This window comes from Coloeus monedula, assembly GCF_965178545.1.
Source record: "Coloeus monedula genome assembly, chromosome: 3".
NCBI classification, from domain to species: Eukaryota; Metazoa; Chordata; class Aves; order Passeriformes; family Corvidae; genus Coloeus; species Coloeus monedula.
Window position 1 is genome coordinate 69,114,231 of NC_138783.1, and position 19,000 is coordinate 69,133,230.

Consider the following 19,000-nt stretch of genomic DNA (forward strand, 5'->3'; position numbering starts at 1 on the left):
GTGAACTTCGTGAGTCTCTGGTACTCTTTTTTACTTGTGCCGTGATTTTTATGTATTTACTATACATTTGTTTCAACATGTAGAAGGCAAAGTAAGATGTACAGAATTTGCTAAAAAAAGCACTTTATGCTTGCCTGGGAAGTTTATGCTATAGCTGGATTATTTGACCTAAGGATGCAGCAATTGATTCAATGTATTAAAACTGCTGACTTTCAATGGAAGAGAGACACAACTGCTTTCAAGCAGTTTTCTTGTGCTTGAACATCTTAATAACCGCTATAATACGGTGCTGCATTCAGGAAGGACTTTTTGAGGTCTGTGCAACAACACAGACTTTTCTCAGAGCAGGCCAGTTACCTTGCCAGGGAAGCTGTTCTGCTACAACTAACCATGCCACCTTCAGCTCCTAATACATTCCTCACACCAGGGTCTGACACAGGCCTCTCTGTGAGCAGCAGAATGCTGGGTTTCAAAGATGTAAATACCAGGAGTGGGATCTGGTATTGAGGTTGTGCCCTGCTTTTCAGTTATTGCCACTACCAACATGTTGGTGACTCGCCAGCATCAGGTCACCTGCAGTCAAGGTCCAAAGAGGCTTTGGATCCATTACTAATGTATTATTTCACATTAATTTAGTGAAAACTAAATCCTATTCCCCAGACTACAAGTGTTATTCCACCTTTCCCAAACCAGGCAGTTCTGAGAGTCGGGTTATAAAAAACACAGAACTTTTTTACTTTTACAGACTAAATATATTGACACCTTTTATACAAATAAAAGCAAATTATAGTATTACATTAATTTAACAAATTCTAATACAAAAACCGTGTATTTCATAAAATGCAATTTTTAAATCAAAGCTCTACAGAAACATACAACTCCCCTATAAAGATGTCCAGTCCACTGAGCAGTGCTTGCTCAAAATATAGTTATGAACTTTAATACGCTCATAAGTGTATTACACTAAATTATACATTTGGATAAACATGACTGAAATCAGAGATGAACGAAATCTACTTCCTACCAGAAGGGGCTGTATAGCTCAACTGAGAAGCAGCCACCAGCTAAGTTCAACCCAGCCCACAGGGGCAGCTCTACCTTGCTGAGGGCTGACAACATCTCTCAAACATGCAGCTGTGTGGGCAACACTTCGGTGTTACCATCAGTAACCTCAAAGAGAAAATAACATAATTCTTAGCAGTAAAAAATGAAGTCACGAGCCACATCCAGATCACAGGCAATGCCTTGCCTACATCACTTACAAACTAAAAACTTTCTTTAATAAAATTGATTTATCAAATGTTCAAAACAAAGTTTTGCCTATTACTCTACTTCACCAAGTCTACTCCTTTTCGGTTTTTAAATATTATGAAATGACAGAACTAGCTGAATTAAAGGTATACAAAATTATTATCTATCAAACATCCACTTTATACATAAACATTTTTGAAACAGATTTACAGTATATAGTTAGTTTATACAGCTTAAGCAACTGTTCCAATATCATTTCTCTCAAACTGAAAGCAGCCAAAAGGTCTAAGGTTTTGTGAAAAGGTTCTTGGTCAACATTCAAATTTTACCTTTCTCATCTCACACTGCTCACACTCCTGTCATCAGAACAACTTTGCAGGGTTCATTTCACAAACCATACATTATTCCATCTCACCATATGCTGCCAAACCAGTTAATGTGCAAGAACAGCTCATTAACTCCAATGTGGTTTTAAATACAATGTATCTACATTTTTCCCCAGAATGCTTTCGCTTCCTGAGCTAGACATAAAATACCTTAAAACAGGTTTAGACACAGATCTGAGACCCCATAAGCAAACTACATTAAAATGCATAGAGGGTAGAAAAAACCCCACAGCGCTTTTGGTAGCTCACACTACTGCTTGTTAGCGCTCTAAATACATTTTAGATGGATCTAATAATCTGTTGAATAATGTGTTAAACTTTCTACTTTAGTTGTCTAAACTGTTATTATTGTGTATTGCTCTTGCCTTTATGACTTACTTAACAGAATGTATGTATTTCACAGGCTACTAAACTTCCTATAATTGTCATCCTGTCATCGAGGTGACTGGATTTAGAAATGCTATGGTCTGCAACAAAAGCATGCAATTTTGGTGGGGTTTTGATTGGCTTTTTAAGATAAAATGTGGTTGTGTCCAATGCTACTATCTAAATCAAAGAAGGACAGCGTATTACAGCTGGTATTTTGCAAGTACATTTCAATATTTTAAATAATTTTTTTTCCAAAAATGTTTGAGGTCACTTTTAATGACAAAGAATAAATCTAAAACAGAAACCTGATTTTTGTTTGGATGAAAACAGGTTTTGGAGCTGTGAACTCTATTTTTGGTTCCGAAATTCCAGAACAATTTTTGAAAGAAAAATAAATTTTATAATCAAACCATTAATTAACTTGCAGTAAAATCTGTATTATTAAATAAGCTTATACAGGAAATTGCAATATGGTAATCTTGGGTTTAAGGTGCTACTCCATTCACCCTGGAGTCTTTTAAGGACTTTACCACGTGGGCATCATGTCTGGGAACCAGACTCTACCAAGATGCTTTGAAACTTCCCAATGAATCTGCTCTAAGCTGTACTTCTGATCAGGAATCAAAACTTCCTCCATAATAGAGAGCTGAGAGAGGCGACCGCCACACATCTTCACAAACTCAACAAAGGCACTGCAAGAGACTTCACATTCTCCGAGGCCCACGGCCGACAGGTACTTGCACCGCTCCGCAATGCAGATCAGCTCCTCGTCCAGCGGCCGTAATCCATTGGCACACACCACCAGTTCAACCAGCCGCGGACACGTCATCCCAACGCGGCCGAGCACGTCCTTGCTTACTGACCTCCCGAAGTAAAGGTGAGTGACAGGTATCTCATAACGAAAGAACGGATCAAACTCCTCCTCATACAAGAAAAAGTACATGACTAAATTGACTTTAGGAGAATGCTTGATGAAAGCGTCCCAGCTGCTCTTCTGAATGGTGTGGAACTGAGTCTGTCCAGGATTTTCACTGACAACATCAATGCGCAAGTGTTCTAACCTGACGTGCTTTTCAGAAGACAAAGCAAGCAGCAGCTCATCACTCAGCAGGTGGTAGTTCAGCGCCAGCTCACGCAAGCCATGGCACTGGTCAGCCACACAAAGGATACCTGGGAGAAGAGAACATTATGCAAGGGATTACACAAACAAAGGCACTGATGACTGAACAACAGGAGGGAATTTGTTTATGTGTGGCAGGAGGGTGCTACGGGCACCTAGTTCAATGTGCAACCTAGACCTGAAATCAAAACCAAATCATACTGGAAACCTGAACATGAATCTTTTTCACAAGCATGACCTTAGTGACTTCTTTGTAGCTACATGTAAGACAGATACACACAATGTGCCTACATCTCTATTTTGCTAGGGATCATAAAGAAGTTAAAAAATACATAAACAGAAGTGACAAATATATAAATAGCATATTCTGACTGTTCTGCCCTTTGGTAAGACCACATATAGTCAACCTTGTTTTTGTAAAAGGTCCTTACTCATGATAAAAGTATTTCCTTAGCCAGCTCTGGAAGAATTGCTGACTGCTCTGTGGCTGACAAAGCAACTGTGAATGAGATTTGTTATCTGAAGAAAGCAAAAGTAAAATGAATGCTAGATTTTAATTCAATAGAGAGGCTGCTGCTGTCACTATTTGTTTTTTCTAGGAAAGTATAAATGCTTAAATTTGGAAAAGCTACAGCAAAAAAGAGGCAAAACACTAAAAATACGGAGCAGTAATTTCTAGAACAGCAAGTTTCAGACTCTCTATAATGATTCAATATAATTTGCTGCTCACAGAAGACAAAAACATCAAAAAGAGAATCCAGTTCAGTCTGCGGTTTCCACTCATACTATTTCTAGATACAAGAGATGGTATTATACTGGTAACAGTACTGAAAAAAATAAAAAGCACTAAGAAAAGCATACAGTCCTCTGCATTTCATGTGACCCAGAAAACTGCATGAAATGTGGGATACAGCCTTTCCATTAATAGAGGGGGTAAGAACATAGCATTTAACATACTGAGAAACCTGAGCTCAATACGCTCTAGCTCTGAAGCAAGAGGAATACAGAAAACAGTATTTTAAGGTGCAGCTGTTAACTTAAGAGAAGCCTACACTGAGCATAAAAACGCTTTCTTAAAAAAAAAAAAAAATCACTGCGAAAACATTGCGTGAATCAGAAGGGCTACTATGATCACTCTCTAAGCAGACTCAGACATGCTGCTTCAGAATACCTAGGTCTGTTGATCTATAAAGTATTTTAGGCAGTTTCAAGATCCATATGTATTTTCTCATCTCGACAAAGTTAGTTGTCCTGGCTGCCGTCCTTCCACAAATCTTTGTTAACTTTAGGGGTCCATTATGGACCAGTGCAATGCAAAAGGGAAGAGCTGGGGTTCAACTTACTGTGATTTTTTTATGGGTCTAGAACTGGATATGCACAGTCTGTCAATGCAGTTATGCATCCTACATATAGAGCTGACAAGGAATACAGTGTAAATAACTACTAAAGGACCTGCCTGGAGCCCGTGTAGTTCACAGAACACCCCTAGGCACTGTCTACACCTTTGTGTCACTGAGAGGTAAATGGCTCTGCTCTCTGACCTTACTGCACAGATCTGCATCAAAAAAATCCCTGATCCATGATGTCCCTGATGCAGGCACACCTGACACCACTCTGCTTCCCAACTTTCACTCCAAGAGAAGCAGCCCTCCTACCCCCATGTCACAGCAGAAACACCACCTCTACAGGAACACTTGCCATTCCCTCTATTCCAACACTTAGTATTTCAGAGGGCAAACAGCAAACAGAAGAATATTCAAGTAAGCTCACAAGGATTACAAACACATCACAGCCTTTGTTTCTCCAGCTCAAACTCAAATGTGCCTCTTTATCTTTGTACAGTAACTTAGAACAATTCACTGTTTGATATCAATCTTTTTCCTTTATCCCTGCAGTAGTGGAGTCTCTCTTGCACTACTTTCATTACTCTTTTCTGTCCTTCACTAAAAAATTTCTTGAGAACTGACCTAGTAATGAACATTCCTCCCTCCTCCAATCTGAAGACATTTTAACTGCATCTATAAGTAATTAGTTTTGCAACTCACAGCCCTTTTGGGTCAGTAAAGTTTTTCCACATTTATAGCAGCCTGCTAATTATAATATTCCCATTACAAAAAAAATCCAGGTCAATTTTCCTTCAAGATTCTCATTTTTGCAATCCGCCTGCTCTTGAAGCCAACTATCCACATACCACCTTCTTTCTTTTGTTCCACCTGGTGGGTTGTCCCTGCCTGGACACCAAGTGCCCACCAAAGCTGTGTAATCACTTCCTTCCCCAGCTGGGCAGGGGAGAGAGAATAAAATTAAAAACTCAAAGAGTGAAGATAAAGGTGACAGGGAGAGGATCACTCACCAATCATGGGTTAAACAGACTCAGCTTGGGGAAATCAATTTATTATCACTTAAATAAGAGTAGAGTAATGAGAAATAAAACTGTAACTTAACACACCCTCCTCTCACTCCTTTGTTCTTCCCAGGCTTAACTTCCTCATGATTTTCTCTACCTCCTTCCCTCCCAGCAGCACAGGGCGACACGGAATGGGGGCTATAGTCAGTTCTTCAGACACTGTCTCTGCCACTCCTTCCTCCTCAGGGGGAGACCCCTCCCACTATTCCCCAGCTCTAGCATGGGGTCCCTCACATGGGAGCAGTCCCCCATGAACTTCTCCAGTGGGAGTCCTTCTCAGACTGCAGTTCTTCATAAACTGCTCCAGCATGGGTCTCTTCCATAGCGTGCAGTCCTTCAGGACAGACTCCAATTCCTGTCATCAAAACTGCTCCAGCATGGGCTCCTCTCTCAAAAGGTGCTTTCAACAGACTCTTCCAGCATGGGCTTCCAACAGAGTCACAGCCTCCTTCAGCCATCCACCTGTTCCAGCCTGAGGTCCTCCACGGGCTGCAGGTGGATCTCTGCCCCACCGTGGCCCTCCATAGGCTGCAGGGGCACAGCAGCATCACCGTGGTCTGCACCAGGGGCTGCAGGGGAATCTCAGTTCCGGCACCTGGATCAGCTCCTGCCCCTCCTTCTTCACTGACCTTGGTGTTTGCAGAGTTGTTTCTCTCACGAATTCTCGCTCCTACCTCCAGCTGCAATTGCTCTCCTGCAGTACCTTTCCCCCTTCTTCAATAGGTTATCCCAGAGGTGCTACCACTGTCACTGATGGGCTTGGCCTTGGCTCTGCTGGACATGGGGAAGCTTCTGGCAGTTTTCACAGAAGCCACTCCTGTGGCCCCCTCACTGCCCCACAAAACATTGCCATGCAAACCCAGCGCATCCACTTTTTTCTCCATCTCAAGGCACACCTACACCTGAATTAAGCAATTAAACTCTCCTACTGTTAGCTTAGCACTCCCTGGTTTTGTTACTAACACATCTTACGCCAATCTATTAATCTCCACTCCATGAAGGACAATAGTAGTTGGGCTCCTTAAACAGGCACGACAATTTCTTACCCATTGTTCCTTAAATTAAAAACCATGCAAGATACATCAATCAGAACACACCCATGTCTCCTCCCAAATTATCAGTGCATGATGTTCCAATAAAGCCTTCTAGCAAGGATTATCCACAAACCAGCAAAGTCTGCTAGAGCTGACAAGTTACTCTTCAATCCATGTCCGAGGAAATTACTCTCTCTGCCTAGCTACAGATTACTGCTGAAGCCTTTTCCTCTTGACAGACACATTACAGCCCTTGTACTTCTCAGACACAAGGATTCTCAAAAAACAATTTTAAGTTGGAAAAGCCAGTCCCTCAAGCCAATTTAAACAACCCCCATCTATGATTAGAAAGCTTTGGAGGAGGCATTCCAGTTAATTCCGTGGACACTTTGCTGGACCAGGCTGCTGCAAAACATCAGTCCTACATTTTCAGGACTTCTTTATACAAAACCAAACACAAGGTTTTGTCTGAGACCTACACTTGCAAAAGGTATTAAGTTTGTTTTGTTTGTTATCACTACAATAACACACCCTCTGCAACAGTACTGCTTTCGCCTTTCCCCTTTTAGGAATCCTGCTGGTGAATCTGACAGACAATAAACCTAGCATTTACAGCTGCAATATATTTGCATGAAAAGTTATGGCATTATGGTTTCTATAGTTTCTACTCATCCTCAGAAGAGGAATCATACTGGGTTGCCAGGATTTCATTTACAATTCCTCTTCCATTTCTCAGTGAAAAACTGTAAGTGTTAAGCTGATGTGCTGTGAATAAATCTTAAACTTACTGTGCATTGCATAGGTCTACCATAAATGTCAATTCTGTGAACTTCAACAATCTTGAGTGATTTCTGATATGAGCTGGCTTCATTCTTGTTACAGACACACTTAAGAGTGTTAGAGAAGTACATTTGCTGACAGTAGAAGTTTTGTATAACTCAGTCTCTTCTCCCCTTTTTGATGCTGTCTGCAGTTATTCTCCAGCCATGACTTTTTTTCAGAATGACTAAACCAGCATCTTCCTAATCCATGGCATGCCAACAGTCAAAATCCACACATAACAAAATATGGAAAGAAACCTCATATTCCAAAAAAGTTTAATTATATTGGAATACTTAATCATTGCACAAATAGCACACTATCAAGTCGATATTTACTCATTAAGTTCCACATGAGGTTAACCACTTCCCCACAACAGACATGCACTATTTTATTATTAGCCCAGTAGTCACTGTGAAGTGGTAGGGTAGACAGATTGACCACCAGCTGAAATGACTTTATTCAGCCACAATTGTCCATAATACCACACTCATCTTCCCTCTGACACCATTTTTCCAGGGGTGTACTGATTTCAGACAGAATGTAATGCACACATTAAAAAGTCCAAACCAACCAACTAACAAATCCCAAATGAGCTAACCCCAAAACCACAGTAGCTTACCAGCTGGAGAAACATGAGGACAACTGCTCATTTTCAACAGTTTGAGCGTGTCACTGTTGTTAGCCACCAGAACCTTGAGAGATGGATCATCTACTGGTGTGTCATCAATCTTAAGTGAAGAGAGGGATTTGGAGTTCACAAACACCACTGTCAGTGCAGAAATAAAGTGAGACTGAAAAAAAAAAGGAGGTTTATATGAAAGAGTATTATCTAAAAATCTCAATGGTCTTATACTGTACACAGCAGTCCTAGTTTTTACTTCTTGACAGCATTTGCTGAAAAAGCATTCTTTTGATATTGCATAATTAAAAAATAATACTAATACTGGCATTTGTGAGTCGAGGAAGTGTAATAAATTTTTGCTATCCGTTTATGAATTTGGAAAATCAGAATGTGTAACATTAGAAGTTAATCAAGACCCTGGACTATCCACTGCACAAATTTACATCTACAGAAAGACCACAAGCAAAGGGGAAAGCCTAGAAGCCCTAATTTTGAGGTATTTTTTTTATGTTCTTTGAACAGATGAGGCAAGTCACGCTCTAAAACAAGCATCCTCTGGAAGAGGAATTCCCACATGGCAAATTGTGCTGCATTGGTGATATGCAAACATACTCAGGAGTGTTTGAATCCAAAGCCAAATGACTGTACTGCCGGTTTACCACCCACACAAGAGTATTTCGGGTTTGGACGGATTTCTTGGAAAGCTAACTGGAGTGGTCCAAACAGAGCCAAGGAGCAGGAAATCAATTAATTACTGAATAAGCAGCATAGATAAGGTAGGACAAGTGCTCAGCATTTTTACATAACCACTGAAACTTGTCAGTAAACACAGAGCCCAGGGAACCTGAACTTGAGAAACACAGACTAAGGAGCAGATACAGCAGTGACTGCAGAAACCACTGGTGGTATGAAGTGAGTAGTTCCATCTTCATGATTTCTTACAAGACTGACCAAATAGAAGACTTTAAAAAAGTATTTTCTCCATGCGCTACATTAAGTATCATAAAAAAAAAGACCTGCTACTTTGATTTCAAGCCTGTTTCATTCTGAGCCACAGGCACATACCCTGAACACAGTTATATGAGAGAAGGTCTGACAACAGTATTTCTTCATTCTTAGGTAGTATGTTTGTGTTTTTTGATAAAACTTCCACACAATTAGATTTAGAATAGGACTTACTGCTTTCATGCTAACACAAACTTTCTAAGTCAGTTCATGCAAATGGAAACAGGAAGTTCAACTCAGAATCTTCATGCACTTTGGCTTTAGGGACCACTCCAACTATCCTGACAATATGCTGCTTATATATATGTTATGTACAGAAGAAAAGATGCTTCAGTATTATTTCAACTCTGTATCATGAGTGTTAGTACTGTGTTTTTATTCTATTTAGAAAACATTTCTAAAATTCTCTGTTTTATTATCTATTTAGAAAAAGAAGGCTGTTAAATAAAAAGGCAAAGAAAGTTAACCACACTTATTAAAAAAGGTAACTTGAAACTTCTAGTTTGAAGAGCTAATGGGAAACAGGCAATATTCCAACACGTAAAAGCTGGTCTTTTCAGTATTGCCACACCTGTAGCCTGTAGTATGATTCTTTAAAAGATTCTACTCATGTAGAATGTACTTAGCGAAAAGACAGGCAACACAACACTAAATATGAGCTACAGATTATTTACCACATGTCAGGTCACTTGAGAACAGAAGAGCACTGATGAAGATAATGCCAAGTAGTTCAGACTTCCTATACAGTCTGATAAAAATAAAAAAACCCACGGCCTCCCCCAAAAAATCCAAAACCACAGCAAAGTATTAACCATTTTCCAAATTAGTTCATCTTTGTCTGCTTCTCATCTAATGGACCTGTCACTAACAGCTTCCCACCAGAATTTAGTCATGGCCAAATTCAATTCTTAGTTTCACTAGTTGTCCTTATGCCAGTGACAAAACCATTGAAGTTGTAAACACCAAAAGGCAAATTATCCTTAGAGCTAATTTGGCTTATTTTGAATCTGTTTTCTTAAAGGCCAAATGTGAACTTACTGAGAACAAAAAAGGAAGCCTATGCTTTATAAGCCTTGAAGCTGAATAAGAACATAGCACAAACAATTACTAAGCAGAGTAATTAGGGTCCTGTACAGTAAAGCTGAACAGGACCCTAATATGTCACTCCAGTGAAAACTAAGATCTAAAGCAGCATTCAGATTAATAAAGAAAACAGTAAGAAAGAGCTGAAAGGACAAAGTATTTTTAAAACACTGTGGACTGTTTTCACTACATTCAGGTTTTATTATCACACTTCAAAGAGCATCAGAAAAGGAAAAAAATCACAGCAAAACTAGTTAAATATCTGAAAAGCCTCTTTGAAAATTATGGATTAAAATTACATATTCAAGAGAGCTACATGATGTGGCAGTAACCACTGTCAAGGACAACAGCTGATAATCCTTCTGTAGCTAACCTTACATGTAGCCTACTTCCTTTCCCGAGGCTGTCTCTAGTTCCTCCTCGTCCTCACTGCCATCACCAGCAATGACATCACTGAGATCTAGCTAATAGCCTATTTGTATGTGGCCCTTCACAAGCACTCCACTCCTCCTTAGCAATAGTACACTTCTACCTCACTAGCAGGAATGCTTCTTTAGAAGCACATGTAAGAGATTTGTTGTCTTCCCGATTAAATGCCTTCTAACAAGATCAGATTTTTGGTAAACATGCAAGGTAAAAATCTTGACTAAAAATTTCAGAAATACAGTGCACTGCACCAAGGATGCTGATGCTTGATTGCATGACATGAAGCCCTGCAAATCATTATCCAATTTCTTTCTGAAGAGAGCTCATTGATCATGTAAGCCCTATGGCAAGTCCACACAGATAAAACTCTACCACTCATTTGATTATAATTGTCTCCTAAACAAGCCCCACAACACAATTACACAGACCTGAACTGTCGAGCCTCTTAACTTGCACCACACTGCTCAGCACCGCATTGAGGTCAACAGACAGGAGGACTTGAAAGAACAAGGTCAGGCCTACGTTCTCACATGATTGAGAGACTGAATGGAACTTTAGATACCCACCACAGTACATATCAGTTCCTCCCTTTATTAGAGACCAGACCACTAATAAACTTTTCTTTACCAAAGATTCATATTCCTACAATAGAACTTTCATAAAGTTATAGATGTACCGTATGAAACACTGCAATACTTTGACATTGAAAATACACATAATAAAATACCTTTGGCAAATCCATGAAGCTTGGCCGGGCAGTTGAAATTAGCCCAAGTGTTTTCAGAGAGCAATTCACAAGCTGTGATAAAATATCACAAGCTGCTTCTGCAGATTCCTTGCTACTGTCCACCTTAAAACAAAATGAATTTCATGTTCAGAAAGCACTGCAAATACACTTTTAACTTTTTTTTCCACTTTACCTTCTGAAATGGGATGTCAAAAAAAACCCCACAATGAAACACCTCATTGTGAATCCATCAATGTTATTCTTTATTCCCCCAAAAAGTATGCACCAAAAATCCAAGACAATTCGCTGTAAATTTACTACTCTTCTAACACTTAGGTAAAATACTGCATGGTGACAGGTCAACTTAACAGTTTGTTCCAAGATACTCATTCCACAAATAAGCAAGTGGAGGGTCCAGAGCCTATTCCAATTCCCCTTTACATTCCTCCTTATCAAAATGCAAGAATTCTGTAAATCCCTTCCTATGTGCAAAAGCCACTTCTTTTTAGTGGCTCAGTTCTTAAAATTGGCCCTTCACTGTTAAAACCACAACAAATACGCAATGGATACTCTCAAAAAACCAGACCAAACCAACACAAATCCCAAAACCTTCATTAGTCAGTGTGCTACCCAACCAAATCACTTAGTGTGTCTCCAGTGGACTTCCCCTGACACTTGGATGTGCTTTCTGAATAACCCCTTATGTACAGCAGCCATGACAGCTTTGCAAACCTACAGAGCAGTATAAAGCCTGATCACAGGGTAAAATTTAACTCCACCGTAAGACACATGACCTTGGCAGCAACAGATTAAGTCCAATGAATGTTCATTTTCTGCTCAAACACAAGCTGAAAAACCTTGATTTTCAACAATCTCATCTTTCTTTGTCTACAGAAAACACCCCTCACGTTTTCAGCCTTTACAGAGGACAGGTGAGTGTTACACCCACTTCCCGTGTATTCTGCAGCACTGAAGAACAACTGAACTGACACACTGAAGAAATGATGGATCACCCTATGAGCAAAGGGCACCCAAAATTCTTCAAAATCACTTAGTGTACAGCCACACAGACAGCAGATAAGACACTGGGAGGTCACTCCCTACAGCCCTAAGTTTTCTTTATTTGGATGCTGATAAAAGCCCTGCAAACCCTGTGATAACAGTTTGTAATCTGGTACTGCAAGCAAGCAGGCAGAGGTGACTCAGCTACTCACATGCTGATGATTCCAGCATTAAAACTGCCTGATCTCAGAAACAAATATGTTGAACTTGCTGCAGAAGTCATTTCCTTTCCAAATTTCTCACATAGCTGATGCATATGCAGCCATGAGATTCACAGCACCATTCCAAAACACAGTGACATGTAAGCCCACATTAAAGGTTTTCATCTGCTGAAAATAATTCCAGTGTTAACAGAACTAATTCTCATCAAATGGTATTTCTCACCCAGGCACAATCAGTCCATGCACCATCCTATGCAAATCCCACCTACTTTTTCAGTCCCGTGCAACACAGTTGTGCTGATTACAGACAATCCCATACAATTTAATATTAAAACTGCTAGTTGCTGACTAGTAGTACTGAAATCACTCTCTGTGCATTAGATGTTTTCTAACCATGAATATTGGAGCCAAGTCCCTAGAGAATGTGAAATGGAGAAATGCTCAACTTATGTATCCTGACTGAACTTAATTCTGAGGCAGGAACCACACATGCAGTCATATCAGAACTATTTCTGTCCACTTCATGAAGCAGAATTTTAAGCAGCTAAACTGCTACAAAAAAACCTCAAAAAAATCAAAAAAGGCAAAACCAACCAAAAAACCCCCCCCAAAAAACCCCAACAAAGGACCCACAAAAACAAACAAAAAACCCCAAACAAACCACACCACCAAACAAAAAAATTCCTATCTAACAGAAATAAGGCAATGAAAAGGTATGTTCAGTACTGTTATTCCAAGTTTCGGCCCTGAAAATACACCCAAACAAATTAATTGGGAGGTAACCTCTACGTCTACATGTCCATTTAGAAAAGCCATTTCTTCAGTATACTAAGCCTGAAAACAAGGCCACTTACACACTGACAGGTGCCCTATTCCTTTTAGAATAAAAGTTACTTTTAAAAAGCCTATAAAATATGCTACCTTGAAGCTAACATACTGCAGGTGATTGGAATGCCTCTTTATTATTTGCTTGATTAGTTCAGGATGTGTAGTCCTCAGGTTAGATGTGGCTGGTTGATTCAGTTCAAACTCAAAGCACCTCCAGAGATCAGGCATATGAAACACTTGGTTCCAGCTCCTGCAGACCTGGGATGCATGAGCACGATCCAGAAGTGGCAAATACTGGAACACCTGCAGGATAATGTCTTGGAGCAGGTTTGCCCAGTCAGGACTCTGCACAGCTATGGCTTTCTTCTCTACAACCTTGTGTCTCTTGGATTCCTTCTCAGTTGTGTCTTCAGATGCACTGCTGTTAGCCTCATTAGTTTTCCTTCCTCGTTTCATTCTACAGAAGTAATAAAAAAAAAAAATCTATTTATTTTGTAAACGTAACCGAGCTAAGAACAATATTAATAGAAAATTGTGGAGGTGAAAAAGGATATTTTCTGCAACAACACCCTGGCAGGTTTTTTTTCCTGCCATATATAAAAGAAAAAAACCCAAGTAACAAACCAAAGCGGCAGTCCAGAAATAACATTATCATCTAAACGGATCTCTTTAATATTACTTCTTTAATCATTAACAGTGCCAACCCATTTATAACAGTCACTCTTCTTTCAGTGTTTCATTTGTGTGTTTGAGAACACTTTGAACCTGTTTTACTGTGTTGTTGATTATCACTCCACTGTTCTACTAATGGAAGGATAATCTTCTGAACAATTTTTTGAAAACTAACATAAATACTGTTGCCCCAATCCTATTTATTAGGAACAACACTTGAAACTGTGAAGATAAAAATCAGGCAAGGAAGTAAAGAATTACTGTGTGCAGGCACTGCATATTGCAGATGTTCTATCAGACCAAATAATTTTTTCTCACAGAGGAAGAATATTTTCTAGTTTAATTTATTTATTTAAAATACATTACTTTAATAGGCATCTGTTTTAAATCAGTATACTTTAAAATATATTTCATCAAGTCCATTGGTGTGCTTTCATTTTTCCAACTAACTAGTAAATAGGCATTACAGAAGACTTCCAGTAAGAGTCTGCAAGTTTCAACCCACAAAAAAAAACCTACAGAAAGGCCAGAAAACTTTCTTCAAAATTGTATTAAATTCAGCAAGCCTGAGCAAAAAGTTGTAGCATATACTTTTTCCATAATGATGTCACTTAACTTCTACCTTATATTACATTGTTAGAGAGAAAAAAACCTCACCACTACATATATCTGAAATAAATTTAAGGCTTTGATCCAAACGTGTTCTTTTGTACATGCCATCTTAAAACTAAACTTGGCATCTGATTTTTTTTTTTTTTAAAGCCTCAGTTTGATGCACATCATGTCCTAAAGGGCTGTGCTACCTCATACTACACTACAGTGTACTCAATTCTAGTCTCTAAAGAGCTGAGAGAATCCAGGGGTGGGGTTAGCCTGACACGTAAAGCACCTCCAGCCTCCCTGGTTTCTACAGGATAAACAAGGACTTCATACACTGTGAAATCATCCTGGTTTAACATTCAAGTACAATTACACGTCGAAGATTATCATATGCCCAGTCCTTCTGGCATCTGGAAAGTTAAGTTTCCCTGCTGTGTACTGCAACTAAGTTTGGAAGTACTTCTTAAAACAAAATGCAAGTTAAAAATTATACTGTTCATAATCCAATGCATCATAGATTATTTTCTCAAAGCCAGCACCTCCCTACCTACCTTTAAAAGACTTTAATCCTAGCTACTCACATGACAGAAGCAAGCTATCACTTAAGGACTAAAGCCACTCATAAGATGATGCAGACGAACCTGAACATACGGTCATGAAAGACTGATGAACACAATTGGTCTCTTGGCTTTTTTCAACTCCTATTTTTACTCCCACTAGCACTTGGAGGCAAGCAGAGGATGACAACAGTACTGGGCAAATATCTCTACTTGCTTCCTGAGAACTATTTTCTGTGATTCAGTCCCGACTAGGGGACTATGTAAAACACAGTTCCTGTGCTGGAACAATCTTTCCGCCAGAGACAGAGTTCTGCTGCTGAGAGAAAAAAAGCAAGAAAACTAAACAGTGACTCAGAACCATCTGCAACTAACAAAAATATAAAGGAACTGCATTTTTCAACTGTGAAAATGGAATTCAACTTAAAATTAATCAAGAATTAATTGGCAAATCCACTGCAACCCTGTCGTCTTTCTGTTTGAGATAGTAACTCAGCATAGTACAACAACAACATTTATAATAGGCTAGTCTGAAATGCAACGTTAGTTTAAACTTTAGGCTAGACAGATATTCCAAACAACTAGGTTACAAGGAGCATTCACCACAGGCAAGCTATTAACTTCCCAAATTCAGGCTTGCCTGTTTGATGTCTAAGTCTTTCCAAAGCCATCGGTAAAAAGCTGCACAAGGTACTGTTAGACCTGGCTCTCCAAGTCTTCCTTTACAGAGATCCTGTCTCATCTTCCGCTACCAAGGTAGTAAACCTGCATAAATGTTCCAGTTAGGTGGCTACTTTTATCACTGCATTAAGGTAGAGTTTCAGGTCTTTTCCCCTCTTCTTTTGTCTCCCTTTCAGAGAAGACCAGGAGGGAGCTGCCAATGATAAAACTGTATTAATTTTTCTTCTGGAAAAAAGGCCTCTGGGATGTGCTGATAGGAGTGGAACAGGTCATCAACAGCTCTCCATCTGCACCTCTGAGCTAACTGGGATGAGCTCTAAGTAGCTAATATGTGCTGGTTACAGACCAAAACCCACTGCTGGAAGTTGTGGGATATTGTCCCACATTTTTATAAACAGACAATTTGAAAAAAAAAAAAAAAAAGAGACAACACAGCCATCACTAGAGGCATAGTGATGATTTCTTCTTCCAAGAAAAGAAGATGTTACATATTCTAAATGCCATGACTTAAAGCAAGGGATGGAGAACAAACCACCATTTCCCAACAACTCTTTTTGCTACTGACATCCTGGATGCCCTTGTAATTAAAAAGACATTAAGTATAACCTTTCAAAAATACTTCCTTGGCAAACTTTTTCCAAACAGGAAAAAAGTGCCTAAGCTCAAGACTAAAAAATATTATTTTAAGAACTGCATTTCTGTTCTGTCATCTAATTTCTAACCAATTTGTTCATCTAATTTTTGGCATCTTGCTTCAGAACTTAAAGTATCAGAATAGGGTTTTTTTAAAATGTAACCACTTTCAATCTCTTCACATGCCTAACAATAAAACAAATACAAAATTTAAAGAATGCATATTTGCCTACAGAAGTTTGCAGAGCCAGCTGAAAAGATAGTTATTTTAAAAAGTAAGGCCACTTAAGGGAGTAAACCTTTCTGCACATTTAACATAAAACCAGGCAAATGCAATTAAGAGTTCAGTTCACTTTGCTTTACATATCCAGTGATTTAAACATCCGACTATTTGAAACCCAAGGGCAACTTTTAAACAAGGAAGCCATGGATGCAAAATTCCATGCTAAGAAATTACTGTAAGAGTAAAAGCTATTTTTCAACTGATGATTGCTTATCACTTCTTAGCAACGCATGAACCATCAATCTCGCTTTTAACTCTCTCTGGCACACGCCAGACATACACATATCACTGTTTTTCAAACTGCTGCTACGATTAACTTTGCTTTAGAAGCTAAGATCTTGGCAGAAAGGGAAAACACAAAACAAAACAAAAACCCCCCAAAATACCCAACTCTACTGATGCAGAGAGATGGGAGAAAGCCGGGTGCCTGACTCCTTAAGATTTTCCAAGTAGATTTCTCCACCTATTATAACGACTTGTTTCTGAACTCCGCACCTGGGCGCAACCCACGCTATCTTGTTTGCAATAGTCATGTCCAACCCTAATCACACAGTTCAGTCACCGAAGAGGAGGAGGAGGAGCAAAGCACGTGCTTAACATTGTTTTTATTGCCAAGTAAGGTGCAGCCAGAACACAACGGCAGTTAAAAAAAAAAAAAAAAAAAACCAAAAACCAAAAAAACCCCACCAAAACCAAACCAAACAAACCACAGTGCAGAGCTGTTTGCACCCTACTCATAACGCTTGATAGGAACCTGCCCAGCCCAGCTCGCTGTGCCTCACCCCCGCACAAAAGCTGCTCTAGGAATACCAGGAGTGCTCTAAAGGGGAGCACGGGCTGAAAGAGGGGGCGACTCGGACACGAACCCAACCCCTCCCTGCCGTAAACAACCTGCTCCGCTGCACACAGCGAGGGTTTCACCATTTATTACCGCTATCACGGGAACGCTGCGAGGCAGCAACCCCCAAATACGACGGACTAGGATTTAAGGATCGCCCGCTACTCCCGGAGAAGGTTCCCTTCAGGATCGGCTCCTTCCGGCCCAGCCCCGGCCCGGGGCGCGGAGCTCCGACAGCCCCACAGGCCCCAAGCTCCGCCGCCCCCGCTGCTCGGACCCCGCTCCTGGGGCCTGGGACCCTGCGGATGGTCCCGCTGCGCCGCCACCCGCCCCCTTCCCGCCCCATCACCTGGCGGCTCCCTGCTACGCTTCGCATTAACCGGGGCTCGGGCCGCGCTGGCGCCTCCGCTCCGGCCACATCAGCTCTCTCCGCCAAAGCCGACCCCAGCGCCGCCTCCTCCGCCCGGCCGTTCGGTCCGTCCCGTCCCACCCGCGTCTCTGCTTCCCTCCTTCCCTGCCTCGCCCTCTGTTTACTTCCAGCGGCGGAAGCGACGCGGACCAGCCAAAATGGCGGCGGGCGGGCGGGCGGGGAGGTGGCGGCCCCGCCCCTCCCCTCAGGGCACCCCGCCCGCGGCGCCTCCGAGCGGGGGACGCCGCCAGCTCCTCCTCCCGCCCGCTCTGCGCCCGAGCTCGGTCCTGGGCGCTTCCTGCCTCGGAGTGGAAGGGCAAACGAAGTGTAGAGACGTACTGCGGGTAATCCCAGATCAGATTGGAAAAGACCTCAAAGATCATCGAGTCCAACCTATGACCGAACACCCCCGGGTCAGCTGCACCAGTGGCGCTCAGTGCCGCCTCAGTGCCGCCTCCCGTCTCTCCTTAAAGGTCTCCAGGGATGGTGACTCCACCGCCTCCCTGGGCGGCCCATTCCAGTATCTAATCACCATTTCCGTGAAGAAGTTTCTCCTGATGTCCAACCTAAACCTCCCCTGGCGCAATTTATAACTATGTCGTCTTGTCCTGCCACTGGTTACCTGAGAGAAGATACTGACCCCGACTTGGCTACAACCGCCTTTGAGGAGTTGTAGAGAGTGACAAAGTCCCCCCTAATCCTCCTTTTCTCCAGGCTAAACACCCCCAGCTCCCTTAGCTGTTCCTCATAGGACTTGTGTTCCAAACACTTCACCAGTTCCACTGCCGTTCTCTGGACACGCTCCAGCCCCTCAATGTCTTTGTTGTAATGAGCAGCCCAGAACTGAACACAGCACTTGATGTGTGGCCTCACCGGTGCTGAGTACAGGGGGACAGTCCCTGCCCTGGTCCTGCTGGCCGCACTACTGCTGATACAGGCCAGGATGCCATTGGCCTTCTCTGCCACCTGGGCTCACTGAATATTACCAGCAATGGGGCTGGATCTTCATCACCAATACAGCCGG

General features: G+C 41.2%; 1 protein-coding gene across 2 annotated transcripts; it reads right to left on the minus strand.

Annotated features, from left to right (window-relative positions):
• Positions 1 to 447: 447 nt before the first annotated feature.
• FBXL3 (F-box and leucine rich repeat protein 3) lies at positions 448 to 18,137 on the minus strand. 2 transcript variants are annotated; one of them, XM_082279195.1, is made up of 5 exons: positions 17,917 to 18,137; positions 13,397 to 13,760; positions 11,253 to 11,375; positions 8,009 to 8,180; positions 448 to 3,176 (listed from the first exon to the last, which is right to left on the minus strand). In XM_082279195.1, exons 2-5 carry the CDS (start codon positions 13,757 to 13,759, stop codon positions 2,533 to 2,535), a joined length of 1,302 nt encoding a protein of 433 aa, XP_082135321.1. In that variant the 5' UTR covers position 13,760; positions 17,917 to 18,137; the 3' UTR covers positions 448 to 2,532. The 2 variants fall into 2 exon arrangements, with proteins under 2 accessions (XP_082135321.1, XP_082135322.1); XM_082279196.1 differs by lacking the exon at positions 11,253 to 11,375.
• Between the last annotated feature and the right edge of the window lie 863 nt (positions 18,138 to 19,000).